The sequence below is a fragment of the Stigmatopora argus genome, chromosome 11 (genome assembly GCF_051989625.1).
Source record: "Stigmatopora argus isolate UIUO_Sarg chromosome 11, RoL_Sarg_1.0, whole genome shotgun sequence".
Taxonomy (NCBI): Eukaryota; Metazoa; Chordata; class Actinopteri; order Syngnathiformes; family Syngnathidae; genus Stigmatopora; species Stigmatopora argus.
Window position 1 is genome coordinate 3680256 of NC_135397.1, and position 27821 is coordinate 3708076.

A 27821-nucleotide genomic window follows, 5' to 3' on the forward strand; every position below is an offset into this window, starting at 1 on the left:
CAACTGCTTCCACTTCAAGACCCACTTTCAAATGTCTCCAAATTAGTGGTTGCTGCATCATGGAATGCCCAAAATGACCGTTCTAGTATCCTGATTTCAGATGAAGACGCCATCGCTCATCTTGACCAAAGTGTAGGAAAAAGCGGCCCCCCGAACTGGTCAACTATTTCATAAGTGGCAAAGACATTCCAGACAAAGTCAACTGAAAGCTCCACTCAACTTTAATGAGGACAAACCCTGAAGAAAATTGGCGGACTGGACGAATGAATAGACAACGGGCCGTGGCTGATTTGGATTTTGCGTCACACGAATGCCGCCGACGGGACTAAAACAAGCATCCATTGTGCTGGTGATCAAAATTCAGTGGGCCGAGATAGGCTCCGGTTCCCCTAATGAGCACAAGCTTTATAGAAAAGTGTTGGCTGGCCGAAATGAGGATTGTGAGCTTCTCGGTCGCTGTCCGGGACAGCTGGCCGGTCTTGTCTCGCGTCCCCGTTAGCCCGTGGTGGCCAAGCGCTTATGTGCTCTCGGACACTAAACGCCGGCAGACAGGTGGCCGGCAGTGTCGCATGTCACTGATTGACTATTCCCCACTCCAAGTTGACAGAGTGCAACCCGACACTTTGTCGCCATGGCTCCCCCCGTCAATGCCGTTCCCTCCCCTGCGGCCTGGCGTCGCGGTTTGATTTACATCCTTTAAATGTGTCCTAATGCCGGCTTTTGTTCCGTGCCAGCCACCCCGAGACTGGGAATCTCAGACCCACGCAGTCCGAGGGAACATTTGCATGACAACAACTAAGGAGAAGTAACAAAACCATTACGTGGATTTCAGTAAGACGCACTCACTAGCGACCCGAATCGGGATGAGGGTGGAAGAGATTGGATGGAAGGATGGCATTGTTCAAATGTCAACTTTTTTTTTTTTAAATTGACAGATTTATCAAATATTGGGCCAACAAGCTGAGCAACCATCCACGCAATGGTTTTGGTGCTACATTCAGTTTCTCATATTAACCATTAAAAGCATAACCAACAAAAACTGCACTCCAAGAATTATATGAGTTTAAGTAAGGCACGAACGAAGCCATGTTCAGATTAACTCTATTTTATCATTCTTTAGAGCTAGGGTGTCATTAGCTAGGGCCGCATTAACGTCAACTCAGTTTCATGTGGGCCGGACCATTTTAGATATAATATTTAGATATTTTTTTATAAATGGATTAAAAGAACTGGATCAAAAGCCCTGAATATTCAGTTTTTTTATAGATCTAAAACAATCTTTATTTTAGATTCTTTTATATATATTTTTAGATTTTACAAAATGATTTTGAACTAAAAACACAGAAAAAATGGATTAAAAAATGACAATGATTGATTTAAAAGGGGGAAAATCAGGAAATTTAATATACATCTATACTCTTCATTTTAATTTGATCCTAAAACAGAAAGTCGGCACTCATGATTTACTTTCCTGGGCCACACAAAATGATGCGGCGGGCCAGATTTGGCCCCCGGGCCGCCACTTTGACACGTGCTTTAGAGCGTAGCAGTTGATCATGGCTCGGGCAAAAATGGGCTGATCTTATTGCTGCCATCTACTGGCAGTGGCGTGCCACTAAAATTGTTGCCATGCTTCAAATTTCCACTGATGAAGCATCCCATCTTCCTCAATCCCTCTCTTTTGAAACATGTAATTGACAAGTGTGGATTAAAACTCACAAGAACACTTGGCATTGAATGAGTGTGTTTGCGTGTGAACTGTCGTGTATTTTTACCCTGCGAATGACCGGAGATCACTCCAGGATGTCGCTCACTTCTCCGAAATGACGAAGTAGACACGAGCAGACGTGGTATACCACGGCCTTAATTTCCATGAATTAACATTGTCTAGATGAGGGACTCTCCATGAGAGCAAATTCTAATCTAATCTAAAACTGTAAATTTGGGGAAGTGTCCACGTTTATAGCAGTGGGCAACTGATAGAGTTGAGCGTTAACGTGCGGGAGATAATCTTCGAAAGATGGGAACACGGGAGTCGCAAATCAGCTTTATGAGGAGCAGATGGCTAGCATGTTTGTTGATGGTATTCTGTGCTACTCCTTCTAATCTAGCATTTTGAATTGTTTTCTTTTTTTTTTTTACACGGGCCCGGACAACTCCGCTCGATGCCAGGCCCACAAAGTGCTCTCCAATTACAGGAAAAAAGGAGTGCCACGGGCCTACAGACGAGTCCATCTGCTGCCAAGCTTTTATTCCATTTTGGAAATAGGTTGCCATGCCTCCCAAACATTTCCCACTCTCTCCTCAGCTCGCTCTGTGCGTATGTCACGAAGAGTGTGTTTTCACGGTGGGCGCACGGGTGTTGCGAGGAAGCAAACGCACACGCACGCTGGCACCGACTGACACACAATGCTCCACTCAAATAGAATTGTTGTTTCTGGTTCGCGTCCATCCATCACATCGGTAAGATCTGGGTCGAGTCGCGCTGTCTGCTTGGATGGGAGGGTGGGGGGTCTCCCTCCCTCTCTTAGCCTCCCTCCCTCCTATCCAGCTGTACTGGAAACTCAAGTCGTACGCTCAAGACAATAGCTGTGCGGCTTAAGTAAATATCTTTCTTACAGTGGAATCTCTGAAGTGGAAGCGTTCGACGGTTGGACAATTTGGAAGTGGACTAAAACTTTCCAGGAAACTATCCGAACTTTACGAACCCAGAACATAGACAAAAAGTTTTGCGCATTTGAATCGGGTATTCTGAATGTAAATCCCACATTTTAAAGACAAAGAAAGATGACAAAAGTATTGAAATATTTTTTTCTGCGGTTTCCCTTGGCGCTGTTGAAACCAGATGATGTCTTGGGAAGTACGGAAAATTACCAAAAATCTGTGTCGGTCCATGTGGTGAACATTGGGATTTGTTTGCCAATAAGGGCGGAGATTTTTTGAGATTATCGTGCAGGATACGACGTCGGAAGCTGTTTCAACTTGAGTAAGGCTGTTAAAATGTGGCTGCATGATGCTTCAGTTTGAAATACACGATTCCAAAAACATATAAATTCCAAACTGCTCTCTTCTACAGACACACCGGATATTAACGCGATCCAACGAACTAATTGATTGGTCAACTCTGCTATAATTAGACGAGGGTCTAAATCCTACAGTATACATATCCCTCAGTGGGGCATGTAGTGGAATGCTGACTACAATGAATGTACTGTGTGTGTGTGTGTGTAGGCTACTGTATTTATGAGCATTTGAAGGATGAGTTCGCATGTGTGAACAAAGCCAACATGGCTGAGTCAGACCTCTGGAGATCTAATCAGGATGAATTGACAGATTACTCACAGTCATGGAAGCCATGATGAAGATGGAAGCCGACAGCCGTCTTCATACCTTTCCCCCGCTTGCTTGCTCACGGGGAACTGCACTGAGATAACCCCAACGCCATCGTTGCCACCTGGGGAGAAGACAGACACTGATTAATACTACTATGGACTCTAACTTGAGGACAGTTGTTTCAATTTGGAAGGTCTGTGCGAAGGACCTTGGCTTTAGTCACTAATTTAAGGCTTTTCAAAATAAATGATCAAGACTCAATGGTGGCTAAAGCCTTGTTATTTGGAGTCCCATGTCAGAGATAGCAACTGTTTACTGGCAACATGTTATTTGTCCCTTAGTCAGAGTAGCGTTATATCAAATGTTCTGATCAAAACAACCGAATAGGCGACTTTGCAGCTGCTTCACTTCCTTCTATGCACTCAATCCACTTAGCTTCTACCACAAGCGAAGGCTTACATCGGCAGCGTTCAAGTTAGAGTCATTTCCTCTGAACTATTTTTCCGATAAAAACAATTTAATGTAAGCTCGCAGACGAGAGGGCAGCTCTGCCAGATGTTATCGGCGCTGACATTAAGCTGTTCCTAAGATAACCCGTGGATGTGAAACTCAAAACTGCATCCACATTAAAGCTGACCCGCACAACCCATGACTTCTGCTAGTAAACAAAAAGAATGTCACGAGGGGGTAGACCCCTTTTTGGACTTCAGTAGTGTTGGACTCCAGTAACAAAAAGATCTTTAACAAACGTGGAGTGGTGAAAAATAGGGTTCGGCATGAAATCATAGAGAAAAGGGTGTTGACAACTGTTTGGGAAAAACAAAAATAAACAGATAAAGTGGTCTTCCTACCACATTTCAACACGCCAGACAAGAAACAATTGAGGAATTTAAGAACAGGGACTAATGAAACACAGGTTTAGGCATTCAAGAAATGAAGACAAAGACAAGACCATCATGATGCATGATTAAGGAAGCACGTATGAAAATAAAACAGGAAGTGAGTAAAAATGGAGAGTTGTTACAATTAAAGATTGGGTGGTTTAAGTTTGACCTCAAATGTTTGGTCGCCGGTCTTTTGGTCGCCCGGAAGGTTATTGATAATTACCATTTAAATTGTTGCTCAAATTCCCTAAATACAAACTGTGAATTACTATTTAGTCATACTTAATTCCCTATTAATTATTAGGCTAAAGAAAATCTCAAAATTTCCCGGACTTTTATTGTTTTTTGTTGGAGAACTTGTTAAGACCATGACTGACGTAGCTTCTTAAAGGGACAACGCATGTACATACAAACTCATACACTCACACGTCGGCTCAGTAAAACTGCTCATGGCCATTGTTGGCTTTTATTGATGCATAGACCGTGTTGTTTTACCTTGTTTTGTTGCCGGTCTTTTGGTCGCCGGCCTTTTGGTTGCCCGTTGTCGCGGTGAGGGGGACCAAAAGACCGCGACCAAAAGACCGGCGACCAAAAGACCGGCGACCAATCGACCGCACACGTTTTTTAACCTGGTCTTGGTTTCCTATATTAACTTTCCATTCACCCGTTTTCCTTGTAGGCTTGTGTGCGAGCTGGTCCGAAGCCGAAAAGTGAAGCGGAGGCGGTAATCCCCAGTCTGACATTCAATTTGATACGCTCAATTATTTTTGTTTCACAAAATACTAGAGAAAGAATTTCCCTGCTCAGGAGTTCCCACCGAGCACGAACGGACAACAGAGCACTAATCTGTGTGAATGGGCGCGAAAGCCATTGGTGCGCTTCCAAGTCAAGGTTAGGTCGAGATAGTCTTGTTTGATCTGGCTGGGAAGGAGGACCATTAGTCGTCTTAGAAAAGCATTGATAAAGCTATCACGTGTCGAGTGTTTTTTTTTCCAGAGCCTTTAAAGTCCGTTGACATTGAAAACCTCGGCCGTCGAAGGTGAGCCGGTGATTTGCGGCTTAGCGTACGTGCTCGTCTGTCCACGGGCCGTCTCGTGTTTTCACTCGGCCGTTATGTACATGGTGGCAGTCAATGTCAAGCGCAGGCGGCCATTGTGTGAAAAGTCCCACATGCACAGGGGAAACCCCTTGTCAATGGTCTGGAAAGTAAATAAGAAAGCAAAAGGTTTTGCTGAGGGGCGGGGAAAGTACGTCCAAAAGGCCATGTACAACCCAAATCGGGTTACAAATCTGCCTCGTTGCGTTTTTAAGATAACGCACTCCCAAAAATACAACCTATACTCCAGTGGGACTTATATGTTGTTTTTTTCCTTTTCGTTGTGTAGCCTTTGGCTGCTGCAATGAAAAACTGATCAAGACTCACACAGAACTACTACTATTGAAATTGTGCAATAAAAAAATGTGATGTTTGCCTCTGCATATGTCAGGAGCAACTCGTTTGTCCCTCCTGGCTTGCCGTTAGGTTCGAGCAGCAGCGAGTGATTCATGATTACTTCCGGATGTGTGTATTTAAACACAACTGAATTGGTATTCATTGTTGGATCGTACTGCGTGATACTGCATACATCGCTGCAAAGGTACTGTTCTCCATGCTCCGGTTTTGTTTCGTTTTGGGATGTACAAGTCCTTGTTATTTTGTAAGGCTTTTGAGTCATTAAAGTTATTATCATGAACACAATTCGCCTCGTCCCCTCCTGCTTCCCCGCTACTGGATCCAAATCCCTCCGATCGCGCCACGACATCTCGGCGCGATCATAACAGCATAGTTGAAACCGATGACGCAATGGAACCGTCATTGGCAAAAAAGAAATCTTTTTTTGCTAATAACCTTCTTATATAGCAGCTTTAATATTTGCTACCTTGGTTAAAATTGGGGAAAAGACATTTGGATGTGCAATATTTCCCTCTTTAATATATTTCAGATGTATCAGGCGGGCACTCCCAGAACTATTTTAGTTACATTTACTGTGTTAACCTGCCCTACACGTGGCATTTGTAAATGAATGCAATTCACACATGTCTGAGATTGGGACTTGTCTATCATCAGTCAACCTTTTGACACACACATAGGGGACATGAAAAAACTGTGTATTTAGGGATAGACCTAATAAATAAATAAATGCAAAGTGTAGCGGCCCCAAGTACTTTCAACGAGAAAACACAAATATACACGGTAAAGTGGAGTGAACGCTGGAAGCAAGAGCAGCAGAATTTTGACTTGAACAACACACGGTGCACATTTCCAAGGCTAAGGCTATCTGCTCTGCAGGCTTTTGCAGCCAACATCAGCGTAAGACGGCCACAAAAGGCTTTTAGCTTGTTGATTTTCGCCGTTCTCTGATGCCGTGCTCGCCGTTTTTTGGTTTTCTTTTAAATGAAGCGCGATGCCGTTTTACCGAGGCCTTCCGAGGACTCCTCGGGGGGGGGAGTTTGGAAAGCCCCACGGCTCGCCGGGTCGCTCCACCCCAGCTATTATGGCGGGGTCGCCCCCCGGGGACCACCCGCCTCACACAGACGTCGGATCGGATGGCCTCCGAGTAAAGTGGAAGGAAAGGAGGACAAGTTGTTTTCTTTCACTGTTGGGATTTCTATCCGCCGTGAGTGTAAACAAACAAAAACAAGGCCAGCGGGAGGAGTTTGAGGAGGGGGCAATCTGGCCTGCCGCACACTCGTTGGCTTGAGCCGTGAGAGCGCCTGGTTTATTCGTGCCGTCGCCAGACGAGGGCACGAAACACACATGCGCGTCACTCCTATATTTTGAAGTTACAATAACAGTCAGAGGTCAGCGTGGGAAAACATACGCCGCCAACTCATTTGCGACCTTTACGGGAATCTGTATTGTGGCTCGCGATGTGTGGATTCTCAAAATAAATAAAATGATTGCGGCGTGTAGCATGACTTGCAAGTTTTGAGAGAGAGTCTTTGCTGGAAAAAAAGTGAGAGCTATCAAATCATTCAAAACGGCATACTAGATGAGTAAACAATTCCACAGTATGTCATGCATTAAGGAATGTTTGTTCAATATAAACGGCGGGCGCAGCAACACGTTGAGAAATTCACAGGCATGAGTGTTTTGTTTACACGAAGCCCGGTGGCCATGAGCACAGATAATTGCATTTGTGATATTCCATTTAACTAGGTTGTTAGTTTAGCAAGCAGTAAATGGATTATATTTTTTTGCGAAGCTGGAATGCATTTTAGGAAAGATGACTTGAGGTATAAGAGTAGTCATGACGCGAGTTCAACACGTATATCAAAGCAATTGCAATACATTGGTAACTTGAATTACGGGTGACATGACTGAGGTTTTTTTGCGATACGATTTCCTCTCATCTCAGACTGTAATTATAAACCTTTACAAAGACTTTTATCTGAGCACAAGCTGTAGCAACACACACACACACACAGTCAGCCGTTTTTCCTGGCACTTTGCAATAAATAGTTTCAACTTGATTCATCCCACGAGGGAAATTAAATGGTTTTAGAGCAAGTTTAGTGGTTTGGGGGCAAGTCCAGAGCAATCATGAAGATGCCACATGATAGCGCCACTATGTTTACATACTGTCCATGCACGCATACTGTACATGGCATCGAGATCCAATCGCATTGGTGTCAAACGTGCAGCAAAATCAATAGGAAATCCTCCCAAATTTACCGGAAGTGACCTGCAAGTACCCTTAAATGTAAGTGAAAAAAAAGAAGTGAGGTAAAACGTTAACCCGCGAATAATAGGCTGTTTTGTCAAAAGGCCACAATCCCGATGAGGGATCGATCGGGTGTCACAAGAGACGCGAGACGGACCTTTATGAGCTTTCGCTCCACTTTTCAGCATGAGTCATTCTTGCGAGCCTCATTCTCTTTCTGTTTCCCACTAGCTCCTCCTTTTCCCTCTCTTCATTGTGGGTCTGCAGATAACAACAAGAAAGATGCCCTTTGTGTGCACTAAGTAAAAGCTCATGCGTAAAAAGAATCCGCCCGCTGTCCGCGCTGGCCGATAAAATGCGATTAACGGCCTCAAAAGATGCTCGTGTTTGCTTGGGGATAGGCTGCACCCTAATTGAATTTTCCCATTTTTACTCATGTCCAAAATGAACTTACTGACCCCCTTAACCTTCATCTTACCTGATATCCATATAGGAACAATTTATTTAAAAAAAAAAGGGGGGGGGGGTCTGGTTTAGAACAGTGAGAGCTACGCTAATGGAAAAATAATATATGGTTGAAACCGCAATAATGGAGAAAATACATAACAAAAGACAGAAAAATACTTCTACACCGACGCACACAAACACGGGGTTGAAATACACAGACAAGGGTTGACGGCAAACACCTGGGTCACACAAGGGAAGGAGAGCCAGAAAATACACATCCGGTGAAACTCATATACAATCATGCCGACAAGACACACAAGTAAAAAACACCCAGCCACCAAACCCCAACAAAACATGACAGAAAGCTGAAATAAAAAAAATTCAGGACAAAATAAAGTTTTAGTTCAATTTTGAATATGTGATAACATTCGTATTTTGGAAAACTAAATAGTCCTATATGTAATTTGGGGAGGATATACTCCCAGTTTTACTAGAGATTAAATTAATAGGCTTAGTGTTTTGCCATTTTCATTTTTTTTCTCGGTGTGGTCAAGTTATACGATAAAGGAAACTCCTTTCGTGGGGATGCGGATACCACGGGGAGAGCAGCCATGTTTGCTGCACCACAAAGTGACCACAAAGTGTTTTCAAATGTGTGTCATGTGTCTGCTCCCCCACCAGAAGCCTAGGCAACTTGAAACCACAGCCATATGGATGTATGGAGGGAGGTAGAAGAATAAAAAAACAACAACAGCACTCACTTTTTGTGTGTGTGTGCGCATTGAGACAGTTGATGTCAAACCCCGGCGATCCGCCGAGTGATGTGCGTAGAGTTGCCGTTAATCTGGAGCCAAATATTTGCCGAACAGCTTCCGTTTGTTGACGTTCAGGTTCCAGAACGTCAAGTGAGGATGCTGCGAAGGGAGAATTTTTCACATGATTGTTGTGCATCTTACAAATCTGATCATGTCAACGTTTGACCTTTCCACATCGCCTTGTAAACGTTGACTGACTAATGACATAAATCTCAGAGATAATTAAAAAGGGAATGCTTGTAATTATGTGTTTTGTGAAACCGTTGTCAGCCTAGCATTTATTCCTTAACAGGAATTAGATTTACCAGTTTAGTTTTTTTTTTAATGACGTTTTTCCTCAGAAGGCCTCCGCACCTACCAACATTGTTAGCGACGGATCAAACTGCCGCTTTCAAATGTGGGAGAAAAATGAAAATTGAAGGTTTGAAAGACAGGGTATGATCAAAAATGTCACTCTTCTTTCTTTTGTACGATCCGGGTGGAGAGGTTTTACCTCGCCAAGCGTTTGGCACATGTTTTCTATTAAAGCCATGCATCTTTTAAAAGAGTTGTCGAGGTTGTCCTAATGCAAATAACATCCACAGATTTTGGTCTGAAACGAGAACGGGAACTCACACTCTGGCTATTTCATTTGTCACGGCTAAAGAATCCAAATAAGGTCCAGAATGTTCACACAGTCTTCTGCCTTATGGGGGAAAATGGATAAAGAGCCCCCAGGAACACTGAAGGAAGCACATAAACACTCAATTTTGGAGCGCATACTAGAGATGTCTCAGATACGATCGTGTGATCGAAAATCGGGTCAGATCACGTCATTTTCAGAGGATCAGAATTGGGTCAAAAAGATCAGTTTTTAAAATGAATTTAGCTATTTTGAAGTACTAGGTTTGCTGTCATTTGATCGCTGCCGATTGACCGTAAGTAATCACCATTGATGGCAGTAAAATATGGTCATTCAATGCCACTCTTTACAATTGGCTTTATTGTTGTATAGCTCTGTTCAAATTGGAGAAAAACATCATTTGGATGTGCTTTTTTTCCCTTAATATATTTCCCAGGTATCGGATTGGGTATCAGCAAAACACAAAATCATGTGACCTGATCCTAATCCAAAAATATGGGATTGGGACACCCCTAGCACATACAGTAAATCTAAGTGGCATTTATTTGGGAGATTCAAAGACATTCATTGTAATGGAAGTATTTGAATTGTGATGTCCATTTTCCACAGACCTGACTACTGCTCGTCGGTACTGTTTCTAATAGACACGTCCTTTCTGGCAAAGATGTTTACGGCCATTCCAAAGGGGTTATCGGCATTGCAGGAAGTGCGTGTGTAATGAAGGAAGCCTAACGAACAAGATAAACACACCACACCTTGTACTGTCTTGTCCTGTTAGATCCTGTCTCGCTGTGTTTGGGAAACTGCTGCCTCTGGGTCAACAAAAGTGACAGTTGCACAAACCTGAGTTAAAGGCCAACTTTTGACTTCAGGTGAACCTGTGTGCTAAAATATGTTATTCCAGGGCCAAAACTCTTAGACCAGTGCCAATAATGCTAAAAAAAATGTAACCAGCAAATGACTAAAGACATATTTGGGGATTAAACCGAGCTCTGCTGGCACCTTTTCAAAAAAAGTACTATGTTAACAAACATTACACAATGCTCTGTTAATACCATTCCTTTCTGAAGCGCAGTAATCTCCCCCAGCAAAGATATTTGCCTAGTGCTTTGATTTACGGCAGCCAAGAAACCGGATTGTGTTGAAAAAGTGTGACGACTGGAAGAGATTCGATCTTGCGACTCAATATTCCAAAAATAGCCATATGAAGCGCCGGTACTCAAAACAAAACAAAAACAGTTTAAACTAAACAAAATTGTACACAAAAGCCCAAATAAAATGATATTCTTGCTTGTTGGTTTTCGAGTGTTTTGTGGCTACACATGCCATCTTCGTGGTCCAGTTCCTGAAGCAAAAAGCACTCCCAGACCATCACATTTTGATGTTCCTTCTTCTGAAATGTGTTACATCTATGCCAGATAGGAACATAAATCTTTCAACTTCAGTCTATAGAATAGTCTTCCCAAAGTCTTGAGTGCCAAAAAATAAGATCAGCCTTGAGGATCTTTCTGGTCAGAAGTGGTTTTGCTTTGGATTTCTGCAATGAGGGCCAATTTTGCCCACATGCTAAATTATTGGTGACTGATTTATGGAAATCTGCCATGCTGCAAAAGATGTGGATTTACCATCCACGAAAGGCCTTAAATTGGTGCTAAAAATTGAATTGAATGCTTTTATTGTCATTATACAAGTATAATGAGATTTAAAGAAACGGTTGTAATAAAGTAAGAAACCTTTGCAAAGTGTTCTTTCAAAAAAATATGCAAAGTCTATCGGTACAGTAAGTTTAGTGAGCACACCCGGAACAAAAACGTCCGTCTCTACGTCACAATGCTCCCTTCGCAGGTTATTTCTGGTGGCTGAGGATGAAAGACGGGCCACAAAGGAAATAATGTGGTTCCTGTTGTGGTCTTAGAGTGTCAACGGTGAATGGATGTGGGGGCGGGGTGTCTGCCTTTCCCACTTTGGGTGGCCCTAACGGTAAACTGCGGGGGTTGCTTCGTACGGTTCAAGGTCTGGGGGCCGCTGGTTTCCAAAAGTGGAACGTGCTTTGAGAGATGTTATGGGAACGGGACGCCACCTCGGCGTGGAGATAAGAGCGTTAGAAGGAAGGCTCGGTGTTCGAGTCTAAAGTACGGATGCATCCAAAATAGCCGGGGGGGTCGAATGGAGTCAAAGAAGCCTCAAACACGAACCATGTGCAACGGGAAGCGTGTGCGCGCGATACGTGTGAGTGGCAGTCGCGTCCATCTTCCGTCATGAGCGTCTTGCAGAAGCTGGATTCTGCAGATCCAGTTGGACAAGCGCCAAGCAAAATAAGCAGCCATGGAAGCAGAATACAGATAATGAGAAAGACAACACATGCCTTGCACTCAAGGAAGTGCACGGCCGCTTTGACTTAGTGTGTCTTATTAACGTTCACACATTATCTGAAAGAAAGCAGGGCGTACTGTCTTGAAAGTATTTTATCTATTTGCACCGCACCCCCCAACCCAAATGCAACGCCTATTTATAGCCAGCAGGTAGAGCCATTTCACAAACCTGACATTGTTTTGTACTTTGCAGTCATGTACATAAAACAAATATTTGTGCCAAAATGCATACGTACTCAGTTTTTTCTTTTAAAATCATACAATAGTGCTTTGCTATTATTTTAAACCACTACATACATATTGTTCTGACTTTTACTGGTGGACAACAAACCTATGGACAGATGCATGTCATCCATCTCAAACTATACGTAAAATCTGCATATGACTTGTTTAATATTATTTTTTGAAGTGATTCGTACAGTTGTCTTACTCATCCACAGAATTTTGAAACCACAGCGCCCTCTTTTGACAAACAGCAACACACACTCAAACAAGAGCAACTTTGCCCTAAATTATGCCAGTCTAAAAAGAATATACTACAATATGCATTTTCTGTTTTTTCCCAATATTTAAAGTATCAGAGTCTACATTTTGATTCTAAAAGAATGTCTTTGCTGACTATGCAAACGCCTTCCATAATAGGAATTCCACTGAATTTAATCAAGTATTGGCTTTATAGAAAATCTGTCAATAAAGGGCGAGATGAAAAGGTGAGCAGGACCAGGTCACCTCCCTCCACTGCCCTCCCTTCGAACCTAGAGTAGTTAGCTGTTTGCTTTATACTTGAGCAGTAAGTTAAAGCCGGCTTGCTTGTAATGGATTAATAGTGTGCAGTTGATGGGAGGGCAATGGCGCAGTCTCCCTCCCCACCCCCGTCCCGATTGCTCCCAGAGGTCTGATCGGTTAACCCTCTCTGTTTGCTTTCTAAACCGAGGGAGCGGAGTCACTGAGCTGTAAATACACAGTGACCCCAAGTAAGACTCTCATCATCTGTAAAGTCCAATTCAACACCGGGGAGGGAGGGACGGCCTCCATCCCTGCCGATGCGGGTGCGAGTGTGTGTGGCCAAGCGTCAAACGACAGCCCCAATATGATCTCCCCATCATCGGCCAGCGGCACGCAGGCCGGGAGATTGTCCCCAGGGCCGAAATTTATGGAAATGGCCGTAAAACGCCAAGACCTCGGTAATGGGATGTGTCGATAAAGCCCCCCGCCGCCCGAGCTCGGCACAATCTATTGTCGCTGAGCGAAGGAGACGAGTGGGCCGGCTGTAAGACAACTCACATCTCATTTTCCCCATAAAGCCTCGGCGAGTCGACAAGCATAAAGCTTGGATAAATCACCGTCCCGCCGCACAAAGGGGCAAAAGCGAGAGGGGCATATTCATCAGACTTCATGCTTTTGTGCACTTGAATGGTCCAAATTAGGCCTTTTTTTTGCTGAGTGATTTAAGACTTCATTTCCCTAATTATCCCCAGGGGAGTCATAAAATATATCTACGTATCTTTGAACCATGGGACCAAAGCGTTTTTTAAAAAGGCTTTCATAAACGAAAGGGTGAAAAGAATGTTGACGGGGATACAGAATTTAAGAGGATGTGCAAATAAATCGGAAATAAATGTCTTTCGTCCTGATAATCGTGTGCTAAATATTCTCATTCCAACCTGGCCAGTGTTGGAGTGCACTAAAATATGTCATGTGCATATATGTAAATATGTGCATGTACGGTATGGGCTAAAAATTATGATGGATTATTTGGCATTTTTTTAAACAATTATTACTATGTAACATTTACAGGAAAATAAGGAACAAACATTAAAATACAGCAACACATGCAGATGGAAAAATAACAATACTTGTTTAACCTTTAGCAAAAAGCACCAGATATTAGTTTTTATTGAAACAATATTTTTAAACTGCCAATCAATGCGTACTACCGTTCAGCCATAGGCTTGCGACCTTTAAATATATATGAACACAAGTATCCTATTTTATTGTTGAGCTTTTATCATTTCTTTCTATTCTTATGCTCTGAAGAAGAATCATTGAACTGTGTGTTGAGACATTTTTTAAATGGTTTAATCCAAAATTGATGATATCATTCAAAATGTTTAACGTTTAGACTAGAATTTATTTCATTAATATGCATATATTAAAACATCGTCCTTTCTGAGGTTGTCATTTATGTACAATTTTTTTTGGTTTGTGTCTACAAGATTTTTTCAATCATTCCAAATCTCTTGAAAACTAAGTTATTTTTCTGTTTCCAAAAAGCAGCATGAGGTGTAGAGAAGGACAGAAAAGACTGTACGTACTTCTTGGCGTGAAGTGTACAAATCAATGAGGTTAAAGGGAATGGCCCAGTGCTATTAATTCCTGGGAATGTCCAGTCATATCTCATTGGGAGCCGCTAATGAGTAACGGCCCCTCGGGCCCATGACTCTCTATTCAATGTGCCAGAATTATTGATGGGGGGGCCCCTTTCAAGTATTTAGAATAAGAGAATTCTAATGCGGATCGACCTCTCTGGATCCCCTCTTGAAGTCTCAATTAAACAACATTGGAAGCCAAATTTAAAAAAAACAGATCCGCTCAATCACAACGCAGCATCGTTAAGTCATTTTTGCGAGAGATTGATGTCAAGAATTTTGCTGATGAATCCAGAAAAGTGCTGAACACGATCTTGAACTGCCACGAACGCAAACTAGCCAGTGTTTATCTGAGAAAAAATGCTTTTCCGCGACCGCCAAATAGCTTCAATGCGTCCTTCTCAGTCTTTTAGCAGATTTCTCCACATGAGCGGCGATGCCTGCCGAGAGAGGGGGTCCCGTGAAAGACGGCGGGCGACCCCTCCCCCGGGGATATCGCCGTTTCACTGGCACGGGAGGACAAAGGGCCCTAAAGGAACGCAATCGCGCCACAATTATTTCCGATTCTCCGCCCAACTTGTGGGCCGAAATGGTGCGAGGATGAAGGTCAAATGAAAATGTCCTATTTACTCTTAACAGTCACTTTATTTGGGAGTGAAGTAATACGGGTGAAGATAAGACCTGTGTCAAAATGGCGTCCATTTGGAGCAGAATTAGTATTTTGGAGCCACAGAGTTTAAGACAAGGGTGTCCAAACTGTAGCCTGGGAGCCAACTGCGGCCTGTTGGCCAATTTTAGTGGACCGCAGCAAATTTGGAAAATATGGTTTAATATGGCCTGCACAAGAAGCTGAAATTCAGCCTATATTTTATCACTCTTCTCAGTATTATTATTATTTCAACATTTTAACAGTGACTCTCCATTGGGTGTCGCTGGACATGTGCAATTCAGAGAAGTTCCTAATAAACTGCAATGTTTGTGGGGGTGCCGGAGCCTATTTCAGTTATCTATAGCAAATGGGGGGACTGGTTGCCAGCCAATCCCAGCATACAATTGCATATTGTGTCCTAATAGTATTAATTATAATAATCAAAAAACAAAATCACATCTGAATTTAATGACACTATTCATTGCAGCGAATCAATTCAAAGTGACCAAAAGATAATTAGAGTGAAAAATGATAAAGATGCAATTTTGTAGAGATGAAATCTAATTGATCCTATTTTTAATTTCTCTACTTGGGTGGCATCCAAATGCTTAAACAAGTGTACCTAATATTGTGACTTATGATTCTTAACTAATCAAAAGAAACCCAGACTTCAAAACCTAGAGTTTTTTCCCCCTTACAATGGAGACATTTAGAGAACGAGATGCGGGTCTACCTCTAAGGTTCTGGTGTGGGTCATGATGGTTCTCAACTGTGATCCCGATCTGGCGGAGGTTATGGTTCTCCTCAGGTTCCCTGGCCCTTGTCCTCCATTAGATGTTGTGTCCGTTGAGACTCACACAGAAGGAGCAGAGCTTGTTGGATGGAAAAAGAACAATTAGGGCAGAAATGAGGGAGAATCATCGGGGGAAATAGCTGATGAAGACTTTATTGATCAGGGCAGCTCCTCTGATCCACATCTCACTGTAGCAATTACCAGCCATCGTTGGGTAGTTCTTCCGCGGGGAGAGCTGAGGGGTGGGTGGGGGGTATTCACCATAGTCACAGTGCAGGGGGCCCATTTGAAGAGCACCACGGGAGGGGTTTTGCTAAAAACAAGTGAACCTGAAAAAGGGGAGAAAGAATTTGATAGTTCATTTATTGAACAGTTATTCATTACAATATTAGCAGCAAATTAGTTCAACCATTTTAATGACAATTGCAGGCTAAGATTGGGTTTATAAGATTTTTTAAGGGCTACACATCAACAAAATAAGACGTAAAAGGATATCTTTAACACAAGCCAGTCTGGACAACAGCATAAATGTGTATTTGTGATGAGTAAAGCAATAAAATGGCTACATCTGAGGCAACATGTCGATTGGGAGCAACCCCCTCCGTTTGCGCAGCTAAAACAGCAACTCGTTTGTATTTGAATTTGCCTGCCATGGCGACCGATCGCATTTGCGTTCCAGCGCTTCCGCGGATGGGTTGTTGCAAAGGTCCCAAAAAAATGGGACAGTTGGCAAGGCGACTGACTGAGGAGGCAACCGGGTGGGAATGTGCATTCTCTGCCCAAAATCGTAGGGTTCAAGGGTCCGATGGGGCATCTCATTAGAAATGATGGCCCCAAATTTAATCTGGATTGGGACGCAATGCTGTGTGACAGAATGATTGATGCAGAAAATGATGTGTTCTGCTTTCTCCCGAATAGATTGGCTTTTGGGGGGCTCAAAAGCGGCATCTTTAAGCCTGTTTAAAACACAATGTGAAAGAAGTGGCATTAACTTTGAATTTTAGGATAACAGTGTAAAAGTAGGGAACAGAAAGACATTGACACAATGTATTCATTCATAGGAAGATTGTATCCTAATCTGAACAAGTTATTCTGTGGTCAATGAAAAAAATTGGCTCATATTTAAAGCATTTCTGGTTTATTTTCGGTTCATCCTTAACACACCAGGCTATCATGTTTTGGGGAAGTGGAAGGAAACCGGAGTACCGAGAGAAAACCCACGCAGGCACGGGGAGAACATAAAAACTCCACACTCAACTGCTCGACCTTTGAGCTGGTGCAGAATAAAGTACTCTTTTAAAGATAATAATAATTAAATAATGTTTATGTTCCATAATTAAAGGTGTAAACATATAATGTCCCCAAATTAGGACGGCAAGGCATTTATACGTTTTTACAGGCAGTTGAGCACTAGTTTTAAAAAGGTGCCGTATTTGGCAAGGGCACAGAAAGTGAGAGAGGAGTGAAAAAAAAGAAAAAAAGAGCGCTAACGGTCAATGGAGAAATATAAAGGGACAAACACAATCTGTTGGTGCGCTAGATGGAGACGAATGGAGTTTAATCCAATGGCCTTCCATCACACCTTCCCAGCCTGCACCTCTGCAACGATGATAAATACTCCAGCCACTATTTATATTTCCTAATTGCAATTAGCAGGAATTATCAATTACCGTTAGTGCCTAATTGCCCTTCATAAAGACAGCTCCCCAGGTTTAAACGGCTCCATTTAAATAACGTAACTAATAGCTCCCGCGCCTTTACATCTTCATTGTTTCGGCGCGCGAGGCGCTCCGCGGCTTCGCTCGTAATTTAGCGCTTCGGAGGAGGGGAAGGGGTGCAGGTGGCGCTTCGCGTGTAATTACTGTTAATGAATTATGATGTGACCTTCTCAGAACAATGCTTAATCAATGCTTGTGTTGAGTGACAGTGAGACCGCTGCACGGTCAAGCCACACATGAGAAAATAATAATAATAAAACATGCAGGTAAAAATCAAGAAAAATAACGGTATATAGGGGAAAAGGTTTCATTACAATATGAGATGGCACGCAGCACACTGGAAAACAAGATGGGGATTTTGGGCGCCGTGTCCCTAGATTGAAATTGGACTCATGGGGGTGATAGATAACAGATCGGTGCTGGAGGATGGTGGTAGTTGATAAGCGGAATGAAGAGGTCACAAATGATGCCGGGGGCAAGGTCACGGGGCGCCCCCCCGCGTAACGAGGAGGATCAGTCGGAGCTTAATGGGAATTCTAAACGATGCCATTGTTGGCTAGCAAAAACGCGGTTTACCTGAGACCTGTTGGCTGGAGAGTCAGGTAAGATTGAAAGGAGAAATGAAGTGGGGAAACAGCAAAAGTACTAAAGGGGAGCCAGGAGGGACACCACATTGGAAAGGAAGATGACTAACGAATGCCAGCATTGAGAAGAGAAGAGTATCCTTCTCAATCAAGTTGATTCATGAATGAATTTCCTGTGTTGAGTAGGGAAAAAAATCTAGTACCTATTAATGAACCCAAAAATGATTACATATTTCTGACACAAAATAAGCGACACACATTAAACTGGCACAAAGCAAACAAAGAACAACTTTAGTTCTTACCCAAGCTCTAAAATCAAGTCAACATAGTTATTTGAAATGAAGCTATTTACAGCTTAGCACGACTGCGCACCATAACTTTTGGGCAATGTTTGCGCGTCAGTGCGCATATTTAATTTTTTTTAAATGTGGGAAAAAACCCTTTACTAACAACGATAAGACGTGAAACTCCGGAACCCTCAGCCGACACGTCCCGCCGCCAGATGACGTCGCCCCCCATGAACCGACCTTTACCTTGTTGTGCCAGGGGCGAGGCATGACTGACAGCGTCCCTCGGTGTAATTCAGCCCCCTCCCACTCCATGGGCCATGCGACGCGGTTGACCCTCCGTACAAATCACCGCCCAACTTTCCACAGCTGCTGCCTGTCAGCATCTGCCAGGCGCACTCACCCGTCCCGCACATAATGAAAAACTCTCATTACTCGCCTCCACCCAACAGGTACACAAACCGTTAGGACAATTACCGGGCAATGCCACTGACCTTGTTGTCTCCGAGAGTCACACCGCCGCACGGACGGCGGTGGGGGAGGGCTGGCAGCAAAGCCCGGGGACGCAGATTTGAAATACTTGAAACAATATTGGACGCAGGGGTGTCCAAACTTTTATCTTTCCAAACAATCAAAGGGTGCATGGGCCAATTTGAAATCCTTCCACTTTTATTTGTGAAATAGAGAAAGAAAAATCAGGTGTGAAAATGTATTTTAAGAATTAACTCGATGGCGATAGACATCCAATCTATTTTGACTGGGAGGGGTGGCAGCAATCGAAGGACTTGCCATTTAAAGTGGATTCGTGGTTTTTAACAGTTGATGAAATGCAAGCAAAAAATAATCCAGAGGTATAAAGATATTGCCCAAAAATATGTATTTGTACCACTGAAAAAACTGCAGAAGAAAGAGAAAATGTTCAAGGAGAGCAAAAACATAGCTGATTTGATCACATTTGTTTTTTTCTATATTTAGTACATACGTTTATTTATGCCAGGCAAAATAGTCCTACTACTAATATGGACGTCAGCATTTTTTCAGATGTTTACCCTTAAGTTAATTTTAAGTTTAGGTAGTATTAACTTTAATGATTCATTAGTTCATTGACTCACTGCATTTAGCTGAAAAGTATGACAATGTAGGCTGAACTAAAGCTTCTTGCGTGGGCCACATCCCATGATATTTTCCATCAACCCCACAGCAATGAATCTAAACAGATGGCATGACTTCCAGTAAGCGAAATGGGATTAAAAATTGGCTTTGTGCTCTTTGGGTTTGTTTTACATCTTAAATGAATACAATCCAATCGATCCAATTCCGTCCAGTGAGGTGATGGTGGGCCTTAACTCGTCTCCGACCTGGCCCAGAAGGCGCTACATGAAAGCCAGTCATGTAACAGCTTCAAAGTGGGAGGAATCCGGCACGGAGGGTCAAACGGCCCCGCTCGGCGACACTCGCCGCTTCTTTGTCGGGAAGCCCCTTTTACGGCGGCGACAGAAGCGTAAACCCAGAAACAATGGAGCCGGCAGCCTGCGTATACAAGCGCGGCTCATCGGGCCTCCTCCGCCATTAGACAAATGATCTGGCGTTTTGCAGACTGGGGGCCGCCTCCCCGCCAAGCGATGACTTTACAACACCCGGAGGGGGGCCTCCCGTGGAAGTGTGTCTCGGTGGCCCGCCCCGCCCTCCGCCACGTCCCGCGCCGGCGTGCGCAGGCTCTTCCCGCTCAGCGTGAAGGCGACCCGAGGGCTTTTACGTCCTCCTTTGTCCCGCTCGCACGTGCAAACAGATGTCCGGCCGCGGGCCTTTCTCGTAGGAAGTCGTAAAGCTCCAGCGTGCGGCCGCCTCCATTGATATGGAGGGCCCGGAGTTGTGCCCGGGAGAGGGCCATACACATGCAAATGCGGGTAACTGTGGATCCCCCGCCGAGTTGGGGCGGCTTTTACAAATGTTTGACTATGTAAGTGCCGCAAAGCCAGCCGATCCGCCGGGTTATGACCAGCTGGAACTCCGAGCGGAACGCAGGAAGCGGCGGAGGGAAGAATGAGGGAACGAGAGTAAACGTCAGACTGACAGAAATCGCCAGGACCTCACACACTTCAAAGATGCGCATGCCCAAGCGCCATCCAAAACCAAAGTGGGCTCCATAGACCGAGAAACTTCTGGGTGTCCAAGACAATTTTTGTCGGGTCGTAGTTACACTTTCATTCGCTATGTATGCCAGCTGGGCTGCCGCGATGAAGTGATTGACAGCTTTTTTGATAGTCGATAGATCATTTGTAGACATTAACAGAGCTACCAAACATCAAAAATCGTAGTGGGTAAAGAGAATTTTCAGAATTTGTTTTTTACAAGCTCAATATAGTGTAATTTTTTAATGCTTTTCAAATAGTTGCCTTTTTTACAATGGTTAATTCTTGCAAATAAATAAAAAATCCTCCTCACATTTTGGTTTCAGCTCACTGCTTGAAAAGACTGAGATGTTGTTGATAAGTGAGCATGCTACTTAACTTTTAAAATAATTGAACATTCTGACAATCTGCAAAATACAAAACTTATTTAGAACATGAAGTTGCATTTCAAAATTAATCATGATGGTAAGTTGCTTGATATTTTAATGCTTTATTTTTTACACAAAATGTGTACTTAATAGTTCGATAAAGACTGGCGTTGTAAACTATTAGATGTTTACGAGTCCACTTGTTGCTAGGCAGAATTAAAAGTCACTTGCATGTTCAAGTGACAACCCCAGAAGAAAAAGTAAGGACTAGTAAGAGAAAAAAAAGGGAAATTAAACCAATTCAAACACTACTGTCGATTCAGTCTCGGCAGTATTTACCATCTACGGAACCTCGAGTAAAAATGATGACGATAAACGAGATTACAATATTATAGGAAGATACTGAAATTAGGAGTGGAGGTCATGAATTGGAGTTAATTTGAATTTGGAATGCCATGGATTAAATAGAGCTTTGCCATTGCAGTAATTGGGAGGTTCGGGCTCCCGTCCGCTATCTCCAATGCGCTCCCGGTCGCCATTGGTTTGTTTTTATCTGCGCAGGACACCTGCTGGAAATATCGATCCCGCGGCGGTTTCACCATTTAGCCATCATCAGGCTTCGGGGTTTTAAACAACCCCCGTGTCACTTTATATTGAATACTAATGGCAGCGACTCGGGAAGCTCATTGATTATGAATATCTATCTATCACCCCGGGTGAGAAAACAATCAGCGTCTGCTTTTTTGTGCCGCTAATTTGCTTTGCATGGATTTCTCTGCTGTGGACGAAAATGGCCTTAAGTTGTTAACGTGAATAACTAAGAACATCCATTTGTGGGAAAACAATAGCACAAAACTAGTGACAACTGTGAAGAACCAAAATAAACTCCTAAGTCAGGTGGGGCTGCGTAGGGATTCAGGGTGCCGCCCGACCACTGTTGGCTGGCTGGGATAGGCTCCGGCACCCCCAAGATCCTTGTGGGGACAAATGAACGGCACGCGATCGCTTGATTGGACGTCAATACCAGTAAAACGTAAAAAGGCTGGCTAATTGACTAATGGACAACTAATTGGTTATCAAATACTAAGCGGACAACTTTTATGATAGTCAACAAATTATTTCATGAAAATATTCACCTCCGGGATGGTCTAGAAATAGTATAGCCAATTGTGGTCTGGATATGCTGCAATATTCAATTTTTTCTAAAGGGGGAGAGTAAATAATATAAACAATATTTTTTTTTAAAAAGAAGAAAATATTCAGTTTTATTTTTGTTCAGGGTTATCTTTTATTTCTGTTTTTTTTTTTTTTTAAGTGGATGAAACATAATTATGCTTTTTTTTAGTATTTTAGTATTTTTTAAGTAAGTATTTTGCTACATATTCTGAACCGGACAAAAATATAAACATTTCAATCTCTGGTGAAATGTGAAAGAAAATGTTTTTTTTAAATTTAATTTATTTATTTATTTGTTTTATCTGAACCACCCTTGTGAGGATAAACGTTTCAGAAAACGAATGAAAAAGACCCTCTCTCTTTTCCCATCTCTTTTTTCCCCCAAATATTATGACAAATGCCCTACAGCTTCCACAAAACAGTTTTGTCAGGGGTCAAAATCCCTTAATAAAGGTCTCCCCTCCCCTCCAAAAGACTCCCAATTTGGGGAATCCATCCAAGCGACATCTGTGGCCAATTTACTTTCAGCGAGCGCATTATTGAATTTAATGATATGGGTGATTATCGAGTAATACCCGGGGCCCATTAGGGGGTCGTGTGAAACACTAATAGTGTTTGCGTGACGTGCGCGATGGCGATGGCGATGCCGGTGGGGGGCAGACGCTTTAAAAGAGCCGCGACGCGCAGGACCAGGCAGACGCCGATCCGATCATCCTCATTCCAAAAGTCGACCGGACTATGAGAGGACTCGCTGCAAGCGCGTAATTACGCATCGCTTTTTATCTTTCATTTTTTGGGGGTTTGTTTTTTTTCCTGGAGGTGGGGGGTTGTGGTCGTTTCGAAGCATGCTGGATTCCAAGCCCCCCAGAGTGACCACCACGTCCGCTCTCAACAAGATCTCCTTCTCGATCGTCGACATTCTGGACCCGAACAAATTCAACAGCAAAAGGGCGAGCGAACGAGCCCTATTTGGCGTGGCGGATGCGGAGGGGACTAGTTTGGAAAAGAACAGCGACGCGGAGGGAGACCACATGACAGACGGTAACTAACATTAATGTCAAATATGTCGAATTTGAAGAATAAAACTGTAAATTAGCCGTCTCGAGAAATGCCATTAAAAAAATAACATTGTCCTTTTGCCTACGAAATAGCATCGCAAAATCATTTTAACATAGTTTTTTTTCAATAATAATAAACTGTACTATAATACTCAGAATATTCAATAAAGCAGCATTGCCCTGTCAGAATCTTTCCGAAAGTGGATAAACAGTCAAATGATGTACTCTGTGCTACCTTGTGGAAGAGAATTAGTTTGTTTCTTACCTGAAACTTTGTCATAATTGTATAGAGTTGAAAATAGTGACACGTCGAAGGTAGATTTAAGAGAAATGAAATTGGAATTTAATGATCTGCATTATACAATACAATGCAGCAGTGGTAGAAAATCACTAAAATAAGTATGTTAACTTTGGTTTAGAGGTACATCACGTTTTATATTAAGCAATGAACTTGTGACCAATACCGAACAAAAATGAGAATGTTCAAAAATAATTAATAATAATAAAGCAAAAGTATTTCTACCTTTTGAAAACGGAAACATCCATCTAAGAATGTTCTTAAAATAACGCCTCAGGGAGTGCCAAGTTAAAGCTGTTCTTTTTTCCCCTTTTTAAAAAAAAAATGAAATCAGAGACATCTTTGTATGACCTTCCCTTAATTTCCACGGTTAGCTCTCTTTCAAGGAAGCCACAAAGGCTTGTATCCCAGAGCCCCGGCAGCGTGATTGGCATTGGAGCAGGGAGGCTGAGATAATTGTTTAAATCGTCCCATTGAGGACGCTTTGATCGATATCCCATTACCGCATCCTGCATATCTCTCCGCAGCACCTTGCAGGTACAAACCCGCACACCCCAGCCATGTCTGCCTCCCACCCCCCCAAAAAAATCGCTCGATTCCAAACCCCCTCCCACCCCTCTTAAATAGATGACATTTATCGACCCGCGGGCAAATATGAAATCCATTAGCACGTCACGGCCGAGACGGCGCGGCTGGATTTAGGCGGGATTTCTTTCCGCAACATGACATTTGAGGAGCTATCTGCCGCTGATAAATTATTGAAGGATTAGTGGCCGAGTCCTACAGCGAACCGCCACTTCGGTGAGAGTTTACTTCTGTGTGTCCGCTTTTGTGCGATACTAAATAAAAATGGCCGGCGGGTAAGTTCGCGTCCGTTCGGGGCCGCCACCGATGAACCACGCTCGACCCCGAGGTGACCCCATGCATAAAAGAAAATGTGAATGTGAAAAGGTATATGTAGTATGTTACAAAATACACACTGCTAATCTAAAAAAATCAGATTATATATATAGCCATTTATAATGAGACTTTTCACTAAAGAGATCACTACATTTTTACAATTTGAAAAAGTCTGACGGACTATAAGTAGTATGAACCTTCCATGTTTTAGGTTCATTTAAGGTTAGACATTTTTTACTAAAGGTGAAAGTGGGTGTAAATCACTGGTTTTCTGTGATTGGCTGGCAAAAAAAACAAACTAATGAGGACAGTGCTTTAAAAAGGATGAGCGAGTGACATATTTTTTTTCTGAAAAACAATGAAACATTTTAAAGCATTGACTGGTTCTTTTGCATTACACTGATGTATTCAGTGTTTTTGTAAATACTTAACCAAAATGGTTCACTCATTAATTGTAGAAACTTTGTGATGCAAAATTTTAAAGGTGTTACATACCACAAGAGACTTAAAAAGATGGCAGACCATATTTTGTAAGAATAATGAAATTAGATCCTAATTGCTGCTTCAGCAAAAAAAATGGCCAAACAGAAGATGATGTCACACCCAGAATGAGCTGCAGATTTTTGCAGCATGCTGTTCTATGCATAACCGTCCTGTAAATCTGTTGACATGGACTAGCTAGCGTAGCACTAGAGAGCTAGAAATGATGCTCAATTCTGGTTGCGATGTCACAACCAGTTACTGATATTCCCTGATGCATTGTTTTGGGGGGGAATAACTCTAATGGATAAAAAAAATGCCAGATTTGAGCGCAAAATTCATTTTCTATAAGTAAAATGATATTATGGGTGAAGTCATTTTTGTTGACATGGTCCCCATTTCAGAGCACATTTAAGGCCCATGACTGGCAGGTGTTGGAGAAAATTGCCTTTTGAATTGAATTGAACTGGAGGGGGGCAAATTGTGATTTTCCACTGGCATTCACAGGCGTGGTTTTCAGTTACTACCGTAACTTTTCTGCGACTACAGTATGAGAACACGTCAACCTAAGCGGAGATCAAAACCTGGGATGTAAACAGACCCAGTTCTCTGTGATATTTAACAAATCCAAAGGCTAAGTGGTGTCCTCTCTCTGTCCCTTCTTCAGAAGATGACCACTCCACGCCCAACGACAGCCACCCGGTCGCGGTCGACCCCCTGGCGATCACGCCCCTGCCCGAAGGGCGGGACCAAGCGGTGAAAGATTCGCCGGTCGCCCCGCAGGACTCGTCCACGCACGGCAAGAGGAGACGGCAAGAGCAGAACGGCGCCAAGCCCCGGCGCGCCCGGACGGCCTTCACTTACGAGCAGCTGGTGGCGTTGGAAAACAAGTTCCGCGCTACTCGCTACCTGTCCGTGTGCGAGAGGCTCAACCTGGCCTTGTCCTTGAGTCTGACGGAGACGCAGGTGAAGATCTGGTTCCAGAACAGGCGCACCAAATGGAAAAAGCAGAACCCGGGAGCGGACAGCACCATGCCGTCGACCCCCGGCCCAATGGTGAGTCCCGGCCAGGTGACGTGCGCTTCCGGTCAGGCCGCTTTCCAGCAGTCCTTCCCCAATCTGAGCTCCGCGAACGTGATCTTTCACACCGGCGCTGCCGCGCCCCTTTCGTCCACTGGAGGGCTTCTGCATCCCTTTTTATCGGGCGGATTTGTGCAGCCGTCCTATTTCAATCCACACCTATGAGGGAAGGGCTGGACTCTTCCAATAATTTGTTGATCGGTATGCCAAATGTTAGACAAAAATACTTTTTATTGGACTTTAGGATTCTTTATATACAGACAGGTTATTCCTAAAGACTCCATACAGTATACGAAGACGTGTGATTGGGAATGGTCGATGGTCTACCCCCAAAACGGCGTGAATTATGGCTGATTGATGTATGATACTTTTTATTAAGAAGCTTGTGAAAAATCATTTTTTTCTACTTTGCAGCTAGATTTTTGAACCCTTTCATCCGCCTTCAATCTGTTCACATTGAACCACTTTTATCGCCAAAACACAAGCATTACCAAAATAGTACTGTTTTTAAAGGCAATCTAACTGTGTTTGTTAAAACACTGTATTCAACAAATCTTGTAACACAAACTGTGCCATATTGTGAATGAGGACATCACATTTGTGTTCAGTGATATATTATATTTAAAATAAAATCTGTGTTATTTAATTAATAAAAAAATGAAAACGTTGTGTTGTGTGTGATATATAAAATAGAATCAGTACAACTCTATTTTGTGACAGCACTGCATTACCACAAGATGTCCCTATTGCAGTATATTTAAACTTTTTCCAACTCCATATGAAAGGTGCTATGAAATGGTAACCATGACAATACAATCAAATGGACTGCACTGATGTAATTTTGCACGTCAAAAATGAATTTGGAACTGTTGTTTTTTAAATTTTTGGTTATTTCCCCCAATACAATGCATCAGGGAACGCCCACTTTGTGCAACAATTCTGGTTGTGACATCACAGTACTGCAAATTTTTCAACTAATTTCATTATTAAGAATTTTCTAATACGTTTATGGATACATTTCTTTCCAAAATATGGTCTGCTATCTTTTTAAAGTCACCTGCAGTAGTATATTTCTTAACACCATGACAATGTGCTAAATGAAAAACAAAAGGCAGCTGCTTATTAAAGGAAATCTCCACTTCTAAACACAGCAATGTTGAATGATTTTTTTAGTTATTAAAATTTGTGGCATGTTGATGCATCAACAACTTAGTACGTCTTCATTTTATGGCATTCTCTTCTTAAACATAAACAAACGATCTTAAATGCATAGTTAAGACAAAAGTAGCATTGTAACATTTAGTGCAAGAATAAACTACTCACGTCTCCTTGGCTATTATTGCAGTCATTTTAGGGGAGCTCCCAGTCAACGTTATGTTCATATTTTGATGTATTGCAGTCCAGTGAAGTAGTAATTAAACTAAACAATTAAAGTAAACAGAAAACCACTAGCATCCATTTATCATTTAGCAGCTAAAAATGTTGAAAACAATGTTGGTTGTATGGAATGACCACCTGAAGTGCATGTTGACCAGGAAGTGCTGTGGCGTTGTGTAACCACACTGTCCCCTGCTGCACGGCATGGGTACTACAACAGTTTTTATATTTTATTATTATTTTATTTTAATGCCGAATTGCTTCTTTGTTGTTGTGCAGGTAAACCTGTTGTCACTAAAGTGTAGTGAGTCGTGTAAACGTTCTCTCAAATAATATTGAATAATATTATATTAGGTTTGATGTTCCTACCCTAAT

The 27821-nt window shown here is 42.7% G+C and overlaps 1 protein-coding gene and 1 long non-coding RNA gene across 2 annotated transcripts; one reads left to right on the forward strand and one right to left on the reverse strand.

Moving 5' to 3' along the window:
• Positions 1 to 3287: 3287 nt before the first annotated feature.
• LOC144085081 (uncharacterized) lies at positions 3288 to 27596 on the reverse strand. The gene is made up of 5 exons (XR_013304008.1): positions 27393 to 27596; positions 16190 to 16317; positions 15929 to 16067; positions 9130 to 9282; positions 3288 to 3454 (listed from the first exon to the last, which is right to left on the reverse strand). It is a non-coding gene; the product is annotated as an uncharacterized LOC144085081 (long non-coding RNA).
• On the forward strand, positions 22965 to 26647 carry LOC144084790 (NK1 transcription factor-related protein 2-like). The gene is made up of 2 exons (XM_077613554.1): positions 22965 to 23294; positions 25657 to 26647. Exons 1-2 carry the CDS (start codon positions 23099 to 23101, stop codon positions 26232 to 26234), a joined length of 774 nt encoding a protein of 257 aa, XP_077469680.1. The 5' UTR covers positions 22965 to 23098; the 3' UTR covers positions 26235 to 26647.
• Positions 27597 to 27821: the final 225 nt, after the last annotated feature.